The 18,968-nt window shown below is 41.1% G+C and overlaps 2 protein-coding genes across 5 annotated transcripts; both read right to left on the reverse strand.

Annotated features, from left to right (window-relative positions):
- Positions 1-86: 86 nt before the first annotated feature.
- LOC135095810 (uncharacterized) lies at positions 87-6,783 on the reverse strand. 2 transcript variants are annotated; one of them, XM_063996928.1, is made up of 6 exons: positions 6,383-6,783; positions 3,735-5,800; positions 3,250-3,349; positions 2,610-2,749; positions 977-2,237; positions 87-751 (listed from the first exon to the last, which is right to left on the reverse strand). In XM_063996928.1, exon 2 carries the CDS (start codon positions 5,795-5,797, stop codon positions 4,952-4,954), a length of 846 nt encoding a protein of 281 aa, XP_063852998.1. In that variant the 5' UTR covers positions 5,798-5,800; positions 6,383-6,783; the 3' UTR covers positions 87-751; positions 977-2,237; positions 2,610-2,749; positions 3,250-3,349; positions 3,735-4,951. The 2 variants fall into 2 exon arrangements, with proteins under 2 accessions (XP_063852998.1, XP_063852997.1); XM_063996927.1 differs by having other exon boundaries at positions 6,059-6,783.
- A 142-nt stretch (positions 6,784-6,925) lies between these two features.
- LOC135095809 (glucose-6-phosphate exchanger SLC37A4-like) lies at positions 6,926-18,440 on the reverse strand. Of its 3 annotated transcripts, none has more exons than XM_063996923.1 (11): positions 18,289-18,440; positions 14,111-14,543; positions 12,855-12,953; positions 11,412-11,545; positions 10,771-10,906; positions 10,192-10,293; positions 9,382-9,564; positions 8,931-9,016; positions 8,473-8,580; positions 8,007-8,145; positions 6,926-7,454 (listed from the first exon to the last, which is right to left on the reverse strand). In XM_063996923.1, the coding sequence occupies exons 2-11, from the start codon at positions 14,514-14,516 to the stop codon at positions 7,297-7,299; spliced, it is 1,551 nt and encodes a 516-aa protein (XP_063852993.1). In that variant the 5' UTR covers positions 14,517-14,543; positions 18,289-18,440; the 3' UTR covers positions 6,926-7,296. The 3 variants fall into 3 exon arrangements, with proteins under 3 accessions (XP_063852993.1, XP_063852994.1, XP_063852995.1); XM_063996924.1 differs by lacking the exon at positions 18,289-18,440 and adding an exon at positions 17,382-17,401; XM_063996925.1 differs by lacking the exon at positions 9,382-9,564.
- Between the last annotated feature and the right edge of the window lie 528 nt (positions 18,441-18,968).

An 18,968-nucleotide genomic window follows, 5' to 3' on the forward strand; every position in this document is an offset into this window, starting at 1 on the left:
GTGTGTGTGTGTGTGTGTGTGTGTTGTGTGTGTGTGTGTGTGGTGTGTCCACCCTAGTGACAGTACACACGTTAATCTTCAATGCTAAAATAACATACACCGTGAAGTTATAATAAGTCAGTAAGTAAAACCTCAGAATTTAGGCGACAAAAGATATCAATTTATATCGCAATAAAATAATTTGACCAAAAAATGACTTGCAAATTAACGACAATCTATCTATTAATAATATCTATCCATAAATAAATAAAGCATGGAATAAGTTACGAAAGATAAAATCTATCATAAAATGTTCTTCCAAGACGTGGCCTGTAAAATAATGACAATCTATATATATATAATGATGACAACAATATCTATCCATACACATGACAACAACATACCTAATAATACCTAATAACAATCTACGTATATATAAATATCCATATGTGCATAACAATAATAATCTTCATATCCACATAATATAATATCTATACAAAACAACAATAATATCTATCCCTATATACAATAACCTAACAAATGAGACACAAAATGATCTACCTTTCGGCAGAGATGTAGTAATATCAAGCTACCTACATATATACTAGACCACACCTATTTTCTGTCCGTGTGTCCGAGTGTACGTCCACCACCAGCACCACCACCACCACCAAGTCAAGCCACCTTCCTCAGTTTAGTAAGGCAATACATACCACCACCACCACTGCCCAGGTGAGTGATACGCAGACAGCCACTCTCACTCACCTCACACCTGCCAGAAGAGTGAAGGTCAATCAAAACATTCTCTCTCTCTCTCTCTCTTCTCTCTCTCTCTCTCTCTCTCTCTCTCTCTCACTCACACACACACACATGATTATAAATATTAACTAAAAGAGAGAGAAGGAAAGCAAATATCTTCTCTACATATGTTTAATCAAGTCCCCCCACCCCTCTCTCTCTCTCTCTCTCTCTCTCTCTCTCTCTCTCTCTCTCTCACCTAAGGTCCACATAATCAGCAGGTGGAGGCATCAGGGGCACCACCTCCACCTGTCTTGTCCGCCTCACCTGCTGGATCACCTGTTCATTATCCTCCACCCTGCAGGATGAGACAGGTGAGAAGGGAAGGGAAAAGAAACACTCATTTCTCATTCACCACAGTTTGTTTCCCTCTCTCCTCCTCCTCCTCCACTTCCTCATCCCATTACTCAGTCCTATCCCTTCCTGTCTTCCTATCTCCTCTCCTCTCTTCACCACAGTTTTAGTTTCCCTCCCTCTTCTCCTCCTCTTCCTCATCTCATTACTCAGATCTATCCCTTCCTCTGTTCCTATCTCCTCTCCTCTCTTCACCACAGCTTCAATTTCCCTTCCTCTTCTCCTCCTCTTCCTCATCTCATTACTCAGTCCTATCCCTTCCTCTCTTCCTATCTCCTCTCCTCTCTTCACCACAGTTTTAGTTTCCCTTCCTCTCCTCCTCCTCCTCTTCCTCATCTCATTACTCAGTCCTATCCCTTCCTCTCTTCCTATCTCCTCCTCTCTTCACCACAGTGTTTCCTCGGCTTCACTTTTCCACACACTGCTGCTGCCTATACATCCACACAGAGGTGGCAAACGAGGCAGCCTAGCTATGCTCATTGCTTTATTCCTTATATTACTTGGTTAATTGATAATAGTTTGTAACCATGTACGTGCTGTTTATGTCACTTCAAACAAGGCTTCTGGGAGTGCAAGGGGGTTAATCATGGGCGTGTGTTGCATCACCCCTAGATAATGAGAGGGTAAGTAAATACATGAATAAATGAAAGGTGAGGGGCACTTAAGAGAAGGCTAAAGATGATGAGAACAGAAGAGGGAAAGAAAAGATAACACAAATACAGATAGGACAAGAAAAATGACTGGAATAAATAGGAGAAACAAGAAAAGCTAAGAAAGAGAGAGAAACAAGAGAAAAGAAATAAGAAAAGTTAAAAAAAGAGAAAGAAAGCAAGAACGAACAGAGAGAGAGAGAGAGAGAGAGAGAGAGAGAGAGAGAGTAAAACAGACACCACCAAACACACACCCTTGCTGACAACGTGAGGTACACCAAGCACACCGCCACACACCAACGCATCCACTCCAGCTGCCAACACGTGCTGCAGGAACCACACACCGCTGGCTTGTATCACACCACCACCACCACCAGTTGCAGCAGTAGTTGTAGTTGTAGTAGGGTTGTAGCAAGGAGCATTTAGCAGAACATGGGAGAATCTGCCCTGAATTGACTGTAAAAAGAGAGGAGAGAGAGACAGAGAGAGAGAGAGAGAGAGAGAGAGAGAGAGAGAGAGAGAGGAGAGAGAGAGAGAGAGAGAGAGGGAGAGAGAGAGAGAGAGAGAGAGAGAGAGAGAGAGAGAGAGAGAGAGAGAGAGAGAGAGAGAGAGAGAGAGAGAGAGAGAGAGAGAGAAAAGTAGGAATGAAATTATGAAAGAAAAAGAAAGGAAAGGAATGGAAAGAGAAGAAAGTAAACAAGAGAGAATAAATAAAAACACAAATAAAGAAAGGAAATAGACACACACACAAAATAAAGAAGAAAATTACAAAAAAAAATAAATAAATATAAATAAATAAATAATAACAATAATTACACACCTACACACCTGAGGCAAATCCAGCAGGTGTAGTTTAGTCATCAGCACAGAAGTAAGGCCACACCTGCTAACGAGTCTCCCCACACGTGACAGGTAGTGATGAGACAGACTGTTGGTCACTATCATCCCCTGGTCCCTCATAGCCTCACCTGTGGAAGGAGGAGGAGGAGGAGGAGGAGGTGGTGAAGATGAAGAGAAGAGAAGAGAAGGAAGAGAAGAGAAGCGAAGAGAAGAGAAGAGAAGAGAAGCGAGGAGAGGAGAGGAGAGGAGAGGAGAGGAGAGGAGAGGAGAGGAGAGGAGAGGAGAGGAGAGGAGAGGAGAGGAGGAGGTGGTGAGATGAAGAGAAGAGAAGCGAGGAGAGGAGAGAGGAGGGGAGAGGAGAGAGGAGAGAAGAGGAGAGAGAGGAGAGGAGAGGAGAGGAGGAAGAAAGATAATGAAAGATGAGAAATGAAAGAGGAAAGTGAAAGAAAAACAGAAAAAAGGAGAGGAGAGGAGAGGAGGAAGAGGAGGAGGAGAGGAGAGTGAAAGGGGCAGCCATGTGTAAACCTGATAGCTTCTTGCATCTTCCTTTGTGAACTAAACAGAATATTTATAATTTACAACTGCACAGGCTCCACACACACACACACACACACACACACACACAGACCTGCTAGTTGAGTGTGGCGGCCCCTCCCAGCACAGAGGTCAAGGAACACAGCACCAGGGGAGAGAGAGAGGGAGGTCACTGCCAACGCTCCCACTGAATCCTTGAAACAATTTGAAATGAGGTGACTTTAGATAAAAATACTGAGAGAGAGAGAGAGAGAGAGAGAGAGAGAGAGAGAGAGAGAGAGAGAGAGAGAGAGAGAGAGAGAGAGAGAGAGAGAGAGAGAGAGAGAGAGAGAGAGAGAGAGAGAGAGAGAGAGAGAGAGAGAGAGAGAGAGAGAGAGAGAGAGAGAGAGAGAGAGAGAGAGAGAATGCAATGATAAACAAACGCATGTACTGAATATTAAAAAAAAAAAAAAATTGATAAATATAAATGATAAAAAAAAGACATACATTAACTTAGCCCTACACACACACACACACACACACACACACACACACACAACACACACACACACACACACACACACACAGACAGACACTCACCAGGGCTCCATACCAAAGACACGGGCCTATTGGGGCTGGTTCGGGTGCTGGCAGGGGTCCCGTGTGCCTGGGTCCTGTAGTGAGGTAATCTTGGGTCTGTTGAATGCTCCAGGAAGGATAAGTAGTGTTTCTGATTATACCAAGCTAATAATTCTGCCCATATGTCTTCTTCTTCTTCTTCTTCTTCCTCTTCTTCTTCTTCTTTGCAATGGTGGTGATGGTGGTGGTAGTTCTTCTCATTTTCCTTCTCCTCTTTTTCATGGTTTATTTTCTCTTTCTCCTCTTTATCATTGTGTTTCTTCTTCTTCTCTACTTCTTCTTTTTCCTCCTCCTCCTCCTCTTCCTCCTCTTTCTCTTCCTGGTAATATTTCCTCTCTTCCTCTTCCTCCTCGTCTTCCTGTTTCTTTTCTTGATGTTGACAGAAGTTATTGTTTTTTTCTTCCCCCTCCTTTCTCTTCTCTTCCTCCTCCTCCTCTTCATCACACCATTTCTTCTCCTCCTCCTCTTTCTCTTCCTCTTCCTTTTCTTGATATTTTATAAGTACTGTCTTCTTCCTTCTTCTTATTCCTCTTCTCTTTCTGTTTGCATTTAATCTCCTTCTCCTCTTCTTCCTTATAGTCCTTCTCCTCCTCCTCCTCCTTTTGCTTCTCTTCTACCCTGGTGACCTTGTGTTTAGCCTGAAGGAGTGGTAGGAGGAAGAGAATGCTATCTTGTAACAATATACCAAGCCGCTCTGTGATTGGTGACCCGCTTCCTTGCTTCCCTGCCTTCTGATTGGCTGTCCGGTGCGGTCTGGAAATGGCGTTTACACCTGGTGAGGCTCTGGTGTGTGTGTGGTGGTGGCATCTTGGTGACTGCCTGTGATTGGATGCTGTGTGTACTGGTGACTGCCTTGTTGTCTCCGTGCATCGTTTTGGTGAACCTGATCTTGAGTTGTGTGTGTTTTGATCTGGTTCCCCTCTGTGCTTGTTATGGGGAGTTGCCTTGGCTGTGATTGGTGCTTCCTGGTGACCTGTTTGTGGTGTACTGTGTCTGTTCTGGTGGGCTTGTGTGAGTTTTGGTGAGGTCTAATCTGCTTGTGATTCTTGTCGACTTCTGTGCCTCTCTCCTCCTCCCTGGTGATCTGTCCAGCTTCCTCCTTCATACTGGTGATGTCATCTGTACGGCAATGCGACCTGGTGACCGCCCCATTTCGCCTCATGCTCCTGGTGATGCGCTTATCGATGCCCGTCAATCTGGTGAGGCTGTCTGGGACTTGGTGACTCAGTGACTGCTTTCATCTTCATCCTACCGCTCTGTTCCTGCCTGGTGCTTGCTATGTTCCCCTTACCAACACCTGCCTTGCCTTCCGTCACCACGCCTTGCATCCTGGTGACCCGTGCTGGTGCCTGACGAACACAATCGCAATTTTTCATCTTCGCTAAAGGCCTGGTGTGCTTGGGTGCTTCTGGGTAGTAAAATTCATTCACTTTTCTCATCTGTGGCTTGGTGAATGGGCTCATACTGGTTACCTCTGGCTTGGTGACTCTTGGCCTCTCTTCTGATGTCCTGGTGAGGCTGTGTGCGTCTGTATTGTCTTGCTTCAATATCTTAATCTTCCTCATTTTGTTCATCTGTCCATTGGTGACCTCCTTCCTTATTCTGGTGACCCTTATTCTACCGTCTAGCTTCGGATCTTGGGTCACCGGGTAAATCTTCATTTTGGTGACCTCTCCTCTCTGGGTGACCTTGCCTAACTTGGTGACCTTCCCTCTCTTCTCTGCTATCTTGGTGACCTCACTTGTCTTGGTATCTTGGGTCACTGGTTTAATCCCTGTGACCTGTCGTATCTTCCCTACCCTGGTGACCTTGTGTGTCTTAGCATTATCTTGGCTCTTTTTCTTCCTTATCTTTCGGACCCTATCTCCAGTCACTCTCCTCCTTATTTTGGTGACCTCTTGTGACCTTGCCTGGGCGTGTAGGGTCTGCTGCAGGTGACCCAGCTGCCTGATGACCTCCTGCTGTGACTTCTCAGACAGCAGGCAGTCCGCGACCTCACACAGTGGCAGTCTACACAACGCCATGACCTGTGTGTGTGTGTGTGTGTGTGTGTGTGTGTGTGTGTGTGTGTGTGTTAAATAAAAGAAAATATAACCAAAAAAATAAATGTTAATAAAAATGTTCTCTTATTTCTCCCTCATCACGCTATCTCAGGTCACTACAAGGCCACCACACAGACACCAGGTCACCAGGAGGAAGTCACAACAGGCACAGTGTCACAGGTCAACAGGAAAGTACAATAACTAAATAAATAAACAAATAAATAAATAAATATAATATCTTGCCTTGTTTCTCCTCACCACGCCCTCTCAGGTCACCACAAGGCCACCACACAGGCACCAGGTCACCAGGGATAGGCCACAACAAGCACAAGGTCACAGGTCAACGGGAAAGTGTAAAAATATTGATGTTGCTGAAATACGCCATACCTTGGACTTCTGCAATGACTACCTATCCTGATTTCCTTTAATTATACAAAAACTAGACTTCCTGGTGTATATTTGAGACTATGCAGGGAAATTATAAGCAGTAAGGAATGTTTAGCGTGAGAATGGTGACGTTGCATGGTTAAATAAAGGTAGAAATAGGTAAAAATAAGGACCGCTTACCTACACACACGCAACCTCATCCGAAGCTTCGAGGCGAGAGACAACGAGCCTATCTATTTTTCAACTTTATTTACAAAGATTTATTTTAAGTTTTCTGCTGTGTGATTGTGCAAGAGAAAAGATTTTATTTATTATTTATCAGATGATGTGTTTTTTTTTATTTACACCTTTTGTTTGGTATCCATTTTCTTAAAGTTTAGAATTTCAATAAAAAAATATATATATGTATGAGTTTTCTACTGAGTGATTATGTCTAAACAAGCTCTTTGATTTATTCTAATGATAAATAATTTGTTTTATTTTCTTAATAATTATCCATTCAGTACTTCATAAATGTAATACGTACCTACTTCATTTTTTTATTATTATTTTATCATTATTATTATTTTATTTTCAAAGTAAGATTTAGTTTAAGTTCTCCGTTGTGTAATTATGCGTAAAAATAAGAAAAGAAAAGAAAAGAAAGAAAATCTGATATTGGTTATTTTTCCTTTTTTTTTTCCATAATATACTCGTTAAAGGAAAAACAAATAAAACAAGATACACAGAACAAAAACATTACATTCATATCGTATAAATAAAAGAGACATTCACGCGTCTTCACATAAAAGGAAACAATAATTCAAGTACGATAATTAAGGAGCTAATGAAATATGGAAGCAAAAAAAAAAGTATGACGAAAAAAAATACAAAATTCAAGATGTCATTGTTATTGTGATTATTAATATTATTTTTTTTTTATCATCACTATGTTAGTTTAGTTTCTATACAATTATATTTACTATTTGTACTATGAAAAAAATTCACAATAAGGTAGACTGTTTTACTCTCTCTCTCTCTCTCTCTCTCTCTCTCTCTCTCGAAGTCGTCATTTAACTCTCTCTCTCTCTCTCTCTCTCTCTCTCTCTCTCTCTCTAGTCCTTCTTGGCCTTGGTGGTGATGTGGAGGCGCGGTGTGGTCACAATGAGAAGGGCGGAGGCGGCGGTGAGGGCCTGAAGGAGGAGGAGGACCCCGCGCCATGACCACACCCTTGCCACGCGACTGAGCGGCCACCCAGCCAACACCGCGCCCACTGACAGAGAGAGGGAGTGTGGGGTTACGAAAATTTGAAATGTATGAGGGATGCAGGGGAGAAGGATGAGTTAGGTAGATAAGGAAGGGGTTGAAATGCAATAGTTATCCTTTAAAACACACCTAAAACATAATTCTTACTTAAATAAACAGAAAACGCGGTTCATTTCTTTAGCACTAAGTGAAATGCGTTGAAATGTGATGTTTAGCCTTGAACACACGGACAGAGCACCTGAAAACAGAATTCTTACCTAAAATATTCATGAAAGAAGCAATTATTCCCTAACACTAAAATATATATAGAAAAAAAAACACCATAATTAGTCTTAAAACGCCAAGAAAACATCAAAAACTATAATATTCTTACCCAAAACACATGAAAACCGCAGTAACCTCACCTGAAAATCACTTGAACACTAAACACCAAAAAAAAACATACTTTATCGTCACTACAACCTTAAAAACACCAAAAAACACCCTTAAAACACACTAAAACACAATTTAACATTTAAACTCCTGCCCTCCCCCGTGCCTCCCGCTTCCAGACACTCACCATTCGCCGCCAGAGCCACGAAAGCATGGGCAGTGCCTGAGAGGTGGGCGGGGAAGGACTCAGAGGCAACAATCCCGTAGATCGAGATGGGCCCAAACATGCTGGCGCCTAGAACTGCACCCACGCCAGATACCACGACCTGTGCGAGGGACGGAAGGCTGTGAGAGGCTGTGACAGGAGGAAAGAGTTGAGAGAAGGGGGAAAGAAGGAGGAAAAGACTAGGAGGGAATACAGAATGAAGGAAAATGGGCAAAGAGAGGCTAAGATAGACTGGGAGGAAGGAAAAATAGTTGGTGAAGCAAAGGAGAGAATGGGAGAGGAAGAATTATAGGAGGAAAAAAAGGAGAGAGAGAGAGAGAGAGAGAGAGAGAGAGAGAGAGAGAGAGAGAGAGAGAGAGAGAGAGAGAGAGAGAGAGAGCATCAACACTCCATGATATAAATTGATCACACACACACACACACACACCTGGGACGAGGCAGGAGTCAGCACGAAGCTCAGCACATACAGGCCAGCACAGCACGCACACATGAATGCAGCGGCCACCAGCAGACGCACATTAGCCTGAACCTTGACCTGGGGGGGAGAGAGATAAATTAATATTGGAGGGTGTTTAAATTTTGCTTAGTTTGTGCTTAATTTTGCCTCGTTTTCTTTCTCCTTTTTTTTTCTTTTTGAGTTGAGTTTAGCGTCGTTTTCTTTTACCTATTGTTTTTTTTTTTTTTTTTTTTGGGGGGGGGGGTTGAGTTTAGCTTAGTATGTGTTTATTTCTGCTTCGTTTTCTTTCACCAATTGCTTTGGATAAATTTAGCTTAGTTTGTGATTTAATTTTCCATCGTTCTCTTTAATCTTGCCTCGTTTTCTTTGATTTTGCTTCGTTTTCCTTTCGCTCTACACGTAAGAAAGAAAGGTGAGGATTTGCTTACCTTAGAGGCGATGCGGTCAGTGAGTACGCCCGCCAGGATGCCGCCAAAGAAGCCTCCAGTCTCCATGGCGCTCACGAAGGAACTGGCTGAGGGAGGGAGGGTAATGATAGTTAATAAAGAGGAGAAGGAGGAGGACGAGGAACAAGGAAGGAGGAGGAGGAAGAACAAGAAAGAAGAAAGGAGATGGAGAGGAAGAATGAGGAGGAGGAGAAACAAGAACGAGAAAGAAGAAGGAGATGACGAAGAACAAGAATAAGAAAGAAGGATGCGAAAGAAGAGCTAGGAAAACAACAACAACAACAACAACAACAAAAACACTTCTCATTACCACGATAAATACTACAATAACCACTGAATCTTGCCAGCCCATCACAAACCATTAACCACAATTCAACGCCCATCACCATTACCACTACCACAATTGCTCTCTCGCCTCCCCATCACCCGTTACCTTCGAGTTGTGAGCGTCCCAGGTCGTTGATAAGAAAGACTTGGCCCCATTCAGAGATAGCAGTCTTGGCCATGAACACTGCTAGGTAACAGGCAGACACGACCCACAGGAAGGGAGTCCTAAGCAAATTCTTCACTGACCCCTCCTCCTTCTTCTCCTCCTTCTTGTTCTCTCCTGCCTTTCCTAGAGAGAGAGAGAGAGAGAGAGAGAGAGAGAGAGAGAGAGAGAGAGAGAGAGAGAGAGAGAGAGAGAGAGAGAGAGAGAGAGAGAGAGAGAGAGAGAGAGAGAGAGAGAGAGAGAGAGAGAGAGAGAGTGTGGTTAGTTTTTCAATCTCTCCTCTTCTTCTTTCGTCTTTGATTACTGGTCCTCCTCCTCCTCCTCCTCCTCCTCCTCCTCCTCCTCGTACTCTTCTTCTTCTTCACCTCTTCCTCTTCCTCCTACTATTCTTCTCTTCTTCCTCTTCTTCCTCTTCCTTCTATAACTAACAATACTATTCCTCTCCACCTCCTCCTCCTTCTCCTCATCATCTTCCTCTTCCTCCTACTGATCTTCTCCTTCTCCCCTTCTTCCTCCTCCTCCTCTTCCTCTTCACCCTGCTATTCTTCTCCTTCATCACCTCCTCTTCTTTCTTCTACAACTGCCAATCCTCCTCCTCCTCCTCCTCCTCCTCCTCCTCCTCTTCCTCCTCCTCATCTTTCTCAACCATTCAAAACAATATAGACACAGTGAAGTACCTAAAACCAATGATTCTGCATAACACACACACACACACACACACACACACACACACACACACACACACACACTTACCAGGGGCGTCTACAGGCAGGGCGGGGCTGGGGAGATTGGCCAATTCAGGGTCATCTACAATTGTTAACAAAGCAGCGACGGCCATAACAAGGGAAACGAGACCTGTGGGGGGAGGGAGAGAGAGAGAGAGAGAGAGAGAGTTGTTATTGTTTTTATTCCTTCTTGTTGTTGTTGTTATCACTACTACTACTACTACTACTACTACTACTCTTCCTCTTACTATTCTCCTCCTTCACCTCCTCCTCCTCCTCCTCCTCCTCCTCTTCCACCTCTTCCTCTTGCCAATCTTCTCCTCCTCCACCTCTTCATCTTACATTTTCATCCTTCCTCCACCTCTTCCTCTTATCAATCTTCTCTTCCTCCTCCTCCTCCTCTTCCTCCTCCTCATGTACTTCTTCCTGCACTTCCTCTTCCTAATAATCTCGCCTTCCTCCTCCTCCTCCTTCTCCTCATGCAAATTATGTTCCACCTCCTCCTCTTCCTCCTTCTCTACCCTAACCTCCTCCTCCTCACCTCCTCTTCCTCTTTCTTCCACAAACACCAGCCCTTCCCTCCTCCACCACCACCACCACCACCTACCAGCGAAGACAAGCGAGGCACTCCAACCGTGGGAGATGATGATGTAGGCAGCGAGGAAGGGAGAAAGAGTACCGGAAAGGTTACTGCTGGCTGTTAAGACGCTCCACCATGTGCCAAAGTTAGCAGGACTGAACCACTGCGATAGAGAGAGGGTGATTCGGTTGTTAGAGAGGTTGTTAAGGTCTTGAGGCTTCTTATTGGGGTTGTTAGGGTCTTGGGGTTGTTCAAGAGGGTGATTTGGTTGTTAAAGAGGTTGTTAAGGTCTTAGGGGTTGTTATTGAGGTCTTGGAGAGGTTGTTAGGCTGTTATGGTTGTTTAAAGAGGGTGATTCGGTTGTTAGTGAGGTTGTTAGAGACTTTGTGTGTGTTTTGATGTTGTTTCGGTGAGAATGTTTTATTTATTTATTTTTAGGTGTTATTGTTAAAAATATTGTACAAATAACGCCATTTTATTTCAATACTCAACCCCACTCTCTCTCTCTCTCTCTCTCTCTCTCTCTCTCTCTCTCTCTCTCTCTCTCTCTCTCTCTCTCTCTCTCTCTCTCTCTCTCGTACTTTCACCCTTTCATCACACATTAAATTCGTCACTCTCTCTTCCCCCTCCCCACATCCCCACCTCCCCCCTCCCCCTCTCCCTCTCACCTTCTTCAGTAGCTTGGCGCAGGAGGGCCAGCCGCACCCCTGAGCAAACCCGTTGACAGCCCACAGCACAGCCCACACCATCGGGTCCTCAGTGCGGGAGAAGAGGAGGGTGGCCGCCCCACTAAGTAGAAGGCCTGGGGGAGGTGACGTGAGGTGTTAAGTTGGGTTGGGTTGGGAGAAGGGGAGGTGTGGTTAGAATAGGAGGAGGAGGAGGAGGAGGAGGAGGAGGAGGAGGGGAGGAGGAGGAGGAAGATGTAAACACGTTATTCAAGATGCCTTATCAGAGAGAGAGAGAGAGAGAGAGAGAGAGAGAGAGAGAGAGAGAGAGAGTTAAGTGGTGATGCTGGCTCTCTCTCTCTCTCTCTCTCTCTCTCTCTCTCTCTCTCTCTCTCTCTCTCTCTCTCTCTCTCTCTCTCTAATTAATCAGAATCAGACAATTATCAGTTTCTTTCAATTCTTTTCTTTTTTTATTTTCTTTCCTTTCTTCTTTCTTTTCTTTCTTTCTTTATCTTTTCAAATTAAGTATTCATCTTTCTCCCATTCAAACTAGGTAACAACAACAACAACAACAACAACAACAACAACAACAACAACAACAACAGCAATAAATCTCTCTCTCTCTCTCTTCTTATTAACTCTTTTTTACGTGAATCTGAGACTCCATGTGTGTGTGTGTGTGTGTGTGTGTGTGTGTGTGTGTGTGTGTGTGTGTGTGTGTGTGTGTGTGTGTGTTCTAGTTACAGAGTTCCCGTGTGCCAAATGGACGTTATCAGAATGTGTTCACGTGTGTGTGTGTGTGTGTGTGTGTGTGTGTGTGTGTGTGTGTGTGTGTGTGTGTGTGTGTGTGTGTGTGTGTGTGTGTGTGTGTGTGTGTGTGTGTGTGTCTGAATCACCTCATACCTTTTATTTATTTATTATTTTTGTTCCTTTATCTCTGTTTTTGTGTCTGTTCTATATTTATCTGTTTATTTATATTTGTGTGAGACGTAGAGAGAGAGAGAGAGAGAGAGAGAGAGAGAGAGAGAGAGAGAGAGAGAGAGAGAGAGAGAGAGAGAGAGAGAGAGAGAGAGAGAGAGAGAGAGAGAGTATTACTTCTTCAAAACACTTAAAACACAAACAAAAAACAAACGATAACCGTGAAGCGTAGTTGATAAGGGCGCGCGTCAGAGATCCATGTGTGTGTGTGTGTGTGTGTGTGTGTGTGTGTGTGTGTGTGTGTGTGTGTGTGTGTGTGTGTGTGTGTGTGTGTGTGTGTGTGTGTGTGTGTGTGTGTGTGTGTTTTCCTCTTATTTGTCGTAAACACCCACAGAAAGCACAACAACTCTGAGTATGCTGTTTATTTTGTTTGTTTGTGTGTCTGTATGTGTGTGTGTGTGTCAGCCCCACTTAACGTAACCAGACAGCTGTACACTCTCTCTCTCTCTCTCTCTGTCTGGGACTCACCGAAGGAGAAGAGAAGACGTGCACTTATTTTATCAGACAGAACACCTCCCAGGAACTTGCTGACAGCGTACGCCATGTTCTGACAGCTGCTGATCACGCCTGCAATGACAGAGGGGCATTACCAACACGCTCCACATACGATAAATATTGCAAGAGCTAAGGTTTTTCTGGTCATTTTCACCATCTCTGACTCTCTGCTCTTTTACCGCAGTCAGCCTTTCAAATTTTTCCGTTTTCTTTGTTGCGGAAATAATTGTGGTGATAATACAAGTAACAGGATGGAATTTATTTATTTATTTATTTTTATTTATTTATTTATTTTTTTTTTTGCCATATTTTCACTATTTTTCACTTCTCGCCTTATTTTCATAGTCTACCTTTCAATACTTCCGTTTTCTTTGACTCGTGTAATAAAAGTGATTCAATAAATTCAATAAATGCACAAAAAACACGTTCTTTTTTACCACTTCCAATATTTTTACCGCCTTGCTTTTTTACCGCAGTCTATCTTTGAAAATACCAATTTTTATAGATAATAATAACAATAATGTCGTAATAATTCAATAAATGCTCAACAAATACGTTTTTTTAACCAGATTTACAATGTCTCACTTTTATCATAGTTTACCTTTCAATACCTCGGTTTTCTTCTACGAACACTGATCATGAATATTCAAAAGAAAAAAAAATCCGATAAACTTTTTTTTCTGTGATATCAATGTAAATATTAACTAAAAAAAAAAAAAAAGGCTAAACTAAACTAGAGAGGCTAAACTAAACTAGAGACACGTATACTGAACAATTTGCTCCTTCGCCATGACTGTTTTCCAAGGACACACAAATGATAAGCAGAGTTCTCACGTATGTTTTTTTCAGCCAATAATATAGAAAACGTTGAACCACAAAAACACACTTAAAAACTCCTGTAACTTCAAGTAGAGCGTGTTGAGTGTAGTGGAGATGCCGCGCAGAAGTGCTTGAGAAAATTATGTTAAGGCCCGAACTCTGAAACACGCGTACAGCATCTCCACTACATAGAAAAGGTTTTAGTTGAAGTGACACGGATTTTTAATAATATCTTTTACGATTCTAATGACATAAAGACAAGATTTCTACATTATTAACAGGAGGAACACGCTTAAGAATCACCCTGGCCTTGGAATATAGGTGAGAGAGCTAAGCGTTTTATAATAAGCTTCTTAAACACACCACCACCACCAGCGCCACCAAAACAGCAAAAAACAACATTAGCTTACCCACAGTGTTGGTGGTGACGAGTCCAGCAGCGAGGAGCGTAGGAGTAGCATAGGACGCGCTCTTCCTGTTGTACGTGTAGCAAGCATAGCCAAGAAACAGCGCGGTGAATATTGCACGCTGGTAGGACTTCAACTGATTCGCCTTTATTTTACTTGAGTCACCCATTTCCTTCACGTTTTCTTTCATTTTCCCGTTTTTTATTTCTCCATTCAAAATGACTCCATTAGTAGCACCGTTGGAGAGGCTGGAAACACTCCCATTGCTCCTGCTGATCTTTCCGTTCATGGCGTGGGTATTACTGCTACTCTGGGCGCTGGTGGTGTTCCTCAGGCTCCCATTGGTTGCCCCGTTAGGAATGGTGCCGTTAGGGGTGACGCGCTTCGATACGGTGTTGTCAGGCGTCATCTTGAAAAGTCTGTTGCTGCTACCGCTCTAAGGAGAGAGAGAGAGAGAGAGGGATGTGTGAGAATGTGTGTCAAAGTATCAGAATAGTTATGCCTTGAAATGTAAGGGAAATAAGATAGAAGAAAACGAAAGGAATGAGAAGAAAACGAAAGGAATGAAAATAGAGAAGTTATCCTTTGAAATACGACAAGTGAGCTAAAGGAAAGAGCGAAAAAGACTGAAATATGATTACATTTAAGCAAAAGAAAATGAACGGGGATGAAAACCAGAGGAAAATAAAAGAAAACGTGAATATTAGAGAAGTTATCCCTTAAAATAAGAAACGAGCTAAAAGAAAGAGCGAAAAAAGACTTTGAAATGTGACTAAATTTAAGCAAATGAAAACAAACGGGGATATATATATTAAAAAAAAAAAAGTAAGAGAAAACGTGAATATTAGAGAAGTTATCCCTTGAAATAAGAAACAATTAAGCTAAAAGAAATGTATAAATGAAAATGAAGGACGAGAGGCGCGTGAGCTTACAAGTATTACAGAAAATGTGCCTCGGAATGCGACAACAAATTAACGTGAAAGAAAATACGAGGAGTCATGCTTTGAAATGTGAGAGAAAAATAATGTTATAGAAAACGGAAGAGGAAGACACGGGGAAAAGTAAATATTAGCAAACTTGTGCCTTGAAATACGACAAAATGAAGTCTGAGGGAAACTAAGAGAGTTAAAGAAAATAAAATGTCTTAGAAAAATGGGAAAATTATAATAAGTTTGTGGGAAATGAAGAAGAGGAGAGGAAGACAAGAGGAAAAGTAAATATTAGCAAACTTGTGCCTTGAAATACGACAAAATGAAGTCTGAAGGAAACTAAGAGAGTTAAAGAAAATAAAATGTCTTAGAAAAATGGGAAAATTATAATAAGCTTGTGGGAAATGAAGAAGAGGAGAGGAAGACAAGAGGAAAAGAAATTATTAGCAAACTTGTGCCTTGAAATACGACAAAATGAAGCTTGAAGGAAACTAAAAGAGCGAAAGAAAATAAAATATGTCTTAGAATAAAATAAAAGAAAATGGTATATGTAGAAAACGAAGGCGAAAGGAAGACTCATGTAAATGTAGATATTAGATAACCTGTTTTTTTTGAAATATGATAAAAAGAAGACTTAAGAAAATGAATTGTGTTAAAATATGATAAAAATGATAATAACGCCAGAAAACTAAAGAAATAAGAAGAACATGAAAATATAAGATAATGAGAGGAGAGAGGGATAAAAGAAAAATAAAATGGAAACAAGAATATTTAGAAAGATACGAATAGATGAATAAAAATGAAAAAAATAAAATAAAAGCAGAAATAGCTATAAAAGATGAAGTACAGAATAATAATAATAATAATAATAATAATAATAATAATAATAATAATAATAAGACAATGACATGAAAGAAAAAATAATGAATTGTAATAATCACTAATATTTCAAAATTCGACACAATAAACAAATAAATAAAATAAAACAAATCTCTCTCTCTCTCTCTCTCTCTCTCTCTCTCTCTCTCTCTCTCTCTCTCGCAAGGTTATACAAGGTTATACAAGGTCACTGTAATAATAGCTAATACAACACCTCTAACTACATAATTGCCAAGTTAATGAGCGTATATAACTTCTAATAAGCCTTGTGTGCGTCTGTGTGTGCGTTAGTGTGCTAGTTTAGGGATATATTAGCAGTTAGGAAGCATTTTTCTCTAGCTACAATCTTACGTTCTCTCCCTCTCTCTCCATTGCTCCCTCTCACTCTCTCTCACTCTCGTTTTCTATTTTGACATCCCGTTCAGGAGATGGTCTATATTTCTTTCAATTTTCTTTGTTTTCTTTTTCTTCTTTGTTTCCTTATGTTTTTTTTTGTAGTTTTAAATGTTTTTTTTTTTTTATTATTTTCTCTTAAGTTTCTCTTCAATACGTTTTCTATTTGTCTTCTGTTATTTATTTATTTTTTTGTTGAATAAAGCCGACAACTAAGACTGTCTGTTCGTCCTTGCTTCCTCTTCCTCTTCTTATTCTTCCTGGTACTTATAATTCCTATTTCCTTTCCTTCCTTCCTTCCTTCCCTTCCTTCCTTAATTCCTTCTATTCTTATTTCCTTTCTTCGTTTAAAATCATATATAAATTAGCGAAGAGAAATTTTAGGAAGAGATAAACTAGTAGCAGTAGTAGTAGTAGTAGTAGTAGTAGTAGTAGTAGTAGTAGTAGTAGTAGTAGTAGTAGTAGTAGTTCAAGTCTTTTTATCTTTATTTTTAATCAAACTAAAAAAAAAAAAATCGATTGAAAAAGAAAACGGTAGAATCACTAGCCTTGATTTGGGTTAGAGAAAACGAGGTCATGTTATCTTTGAAGGGCTCACTCATCTATACCGGCCTGAGTGATAAAGGTTGTTACTACGTGTGTGTGTGTGTGTGTGTGTGTGTGTGTGTGTGTGTGTGTGTGTGTGTGTGTGTGTGTGTGTGTGTGTGTGTGTGTGTGTGTGTGTGTTATGTAATTGTCTTTTGTTACGGGGTGAGTCAAGTGTGTGTGTGTGTGTGTGTGTGTGTTTGAAGATGGTTATGTAAGTGTATGTGTGTGTGTGTGTGTGTGTGTGTGTGTGTGTGTGTGTGTGTGTGTGTGTGTGTGTGTGTGTGTGTGTGTGTGTGTGTGTGTGTGTGTGTGTGTGTTCTCTCTCTCTCTCTCTCTTGTTGTCATGACTATCACCATTGAAGAAGGAAAAGAACAACAACAACAACTACTACTACTACTACTACCACCACCACCACCACCACCACCACCAGATAACCCTTTCATTCCCGTATCTCTTGTTATTATTAATTTCGGGACATTTTTACCTTATCTCTGTTGTTTACGAGATGGCGAGGTCACAGGAAGGGTCACAGCTGCTTGACCTCTTTCTGACCTCGCTGTTGGGGGGAGTAGGGGACAAGGGGGGTGGGGAGAACTCTTGTTGTTTAAATGTTGAAATATCTGTGTTTTTTTATGTTTTTTGTGTGTTTTTTTTTTGGTGTTTGTGTGTTTTAAAGGTGTTTCTGGTGTGTTGGTAACTGTTAATGGGTGTTTTTCAGTGTTTTTCTGTTTTTTTTTTAGTGTTCTATGGAGCGGTTTAATCATATGGGTGAAAATTTGTTGAAATACGTTTTTTTTTTTGTGTGTGTGTTGAAATATTTTTGGCGTGTTTTTTTTTTTGTTTTTTTGTTTAAATGTGTTTGTTGGCTGTGTTGTTGTTGTTTTTTTATTAATGTATGTGTTTTTTGAGTGTTCCTGAGTGTTTTCGTGTGGTTTTCAGTGTTTTTTTTCCTTATTGTTTTGTGTTTTTGGTGTGATTGTTAAAAAGTGTGTGTGTCTGTGTGTCTGTATGTGTGTGTGTGTGTGTGTGTGTGTGTGTGTGTGTGTGTGTGTGTGTGTGTGTGTGTTACTTAAAAAAAAACACTTAAAATCACACTTAAGCACATAAAACGGCCATGCACACACACACACACACACACACACACACACACACACACACACACACACACACACACACACACACACACACACACACACACACACAGGGCAGGTCAGCCTAACATGGCCCTAACAATGCACTCAAGCTATGCAACAGTGCCACACACAAACACACACACAAACACACACACAAACATTTAAACCCATCCAAACACACTCAAAACACACTCAAACACACTCAAACTGCAAAAAAAGACCTCTAACAAGCACTAACGACCCTAACTACCCAATCACCTGGTTCTCTGAAGGTCCGAAGCGACACTCAGCGCAGACACTTGAGATAACGGCCGACAGATGGCGTCAAGGGGGCAGAGGGAAGGGAACGGTATACTCTCCCTCTTGAAGCTGGCGGGTTACTGAGCTCCTAATAGTGTTACGTCTTTTATATAGAGGAGGAAGTCACGTGATCCTGGTGTGTTTGTGAGAGAGAGAGGGAGAGGGAGAGAGAGAGAGAGGTGTGTGTATGTATGTATGTATGTTTGTTCACGTACTAAAGCCTTGATAGATATGGTGTGTGTGTGTGTGTGTGTGTTATTTAGTTATATATAATTTAAGTACGTAATGAATTAATATATAAATAGTAACTAAATAAATATAGAAATAAGGAAAGAATAGGTTAATAATGATGATGATAATAATAAATGATAATAATAGTGATGTTTTTTTTTTCTATAGTGAAGAAAGGAAAGGAGACAAAATGTGATAACGAAGAATAAATAAGCAAAGAAAATCAATAAATAAGAAACACAACGAAAAAAAATTAAAGGAAAATGGAGGAAAAAGAAAACGAGGAAAATTAAAAGCGAAAATAAATAAAATGATAAAAATAATAAAAAAAATAGAAGAAATGAAAAGAAATGAAAAGAAAAGAAAAAAGAAGCGAATTTAAAGAGAAAATGAATAAAAAAGATTGA

Source organism: Scylla paramamosain, unplaced genomic scaffold, assembly GCF_035594125.1.
Source record: "Scylla paramamosain isolate STU-SP2022 unplaced genomic scaffold, ASM3559412v1 Contig1, whole genome shotgun sequence".
NCBI classification, from domain to species: domain Eukaryota; kingdom Metazoa; phylum Arthropoda; class Malacostraca; order Decapoda; family Portunidae; genus Scylla; species Scylla paramamosain.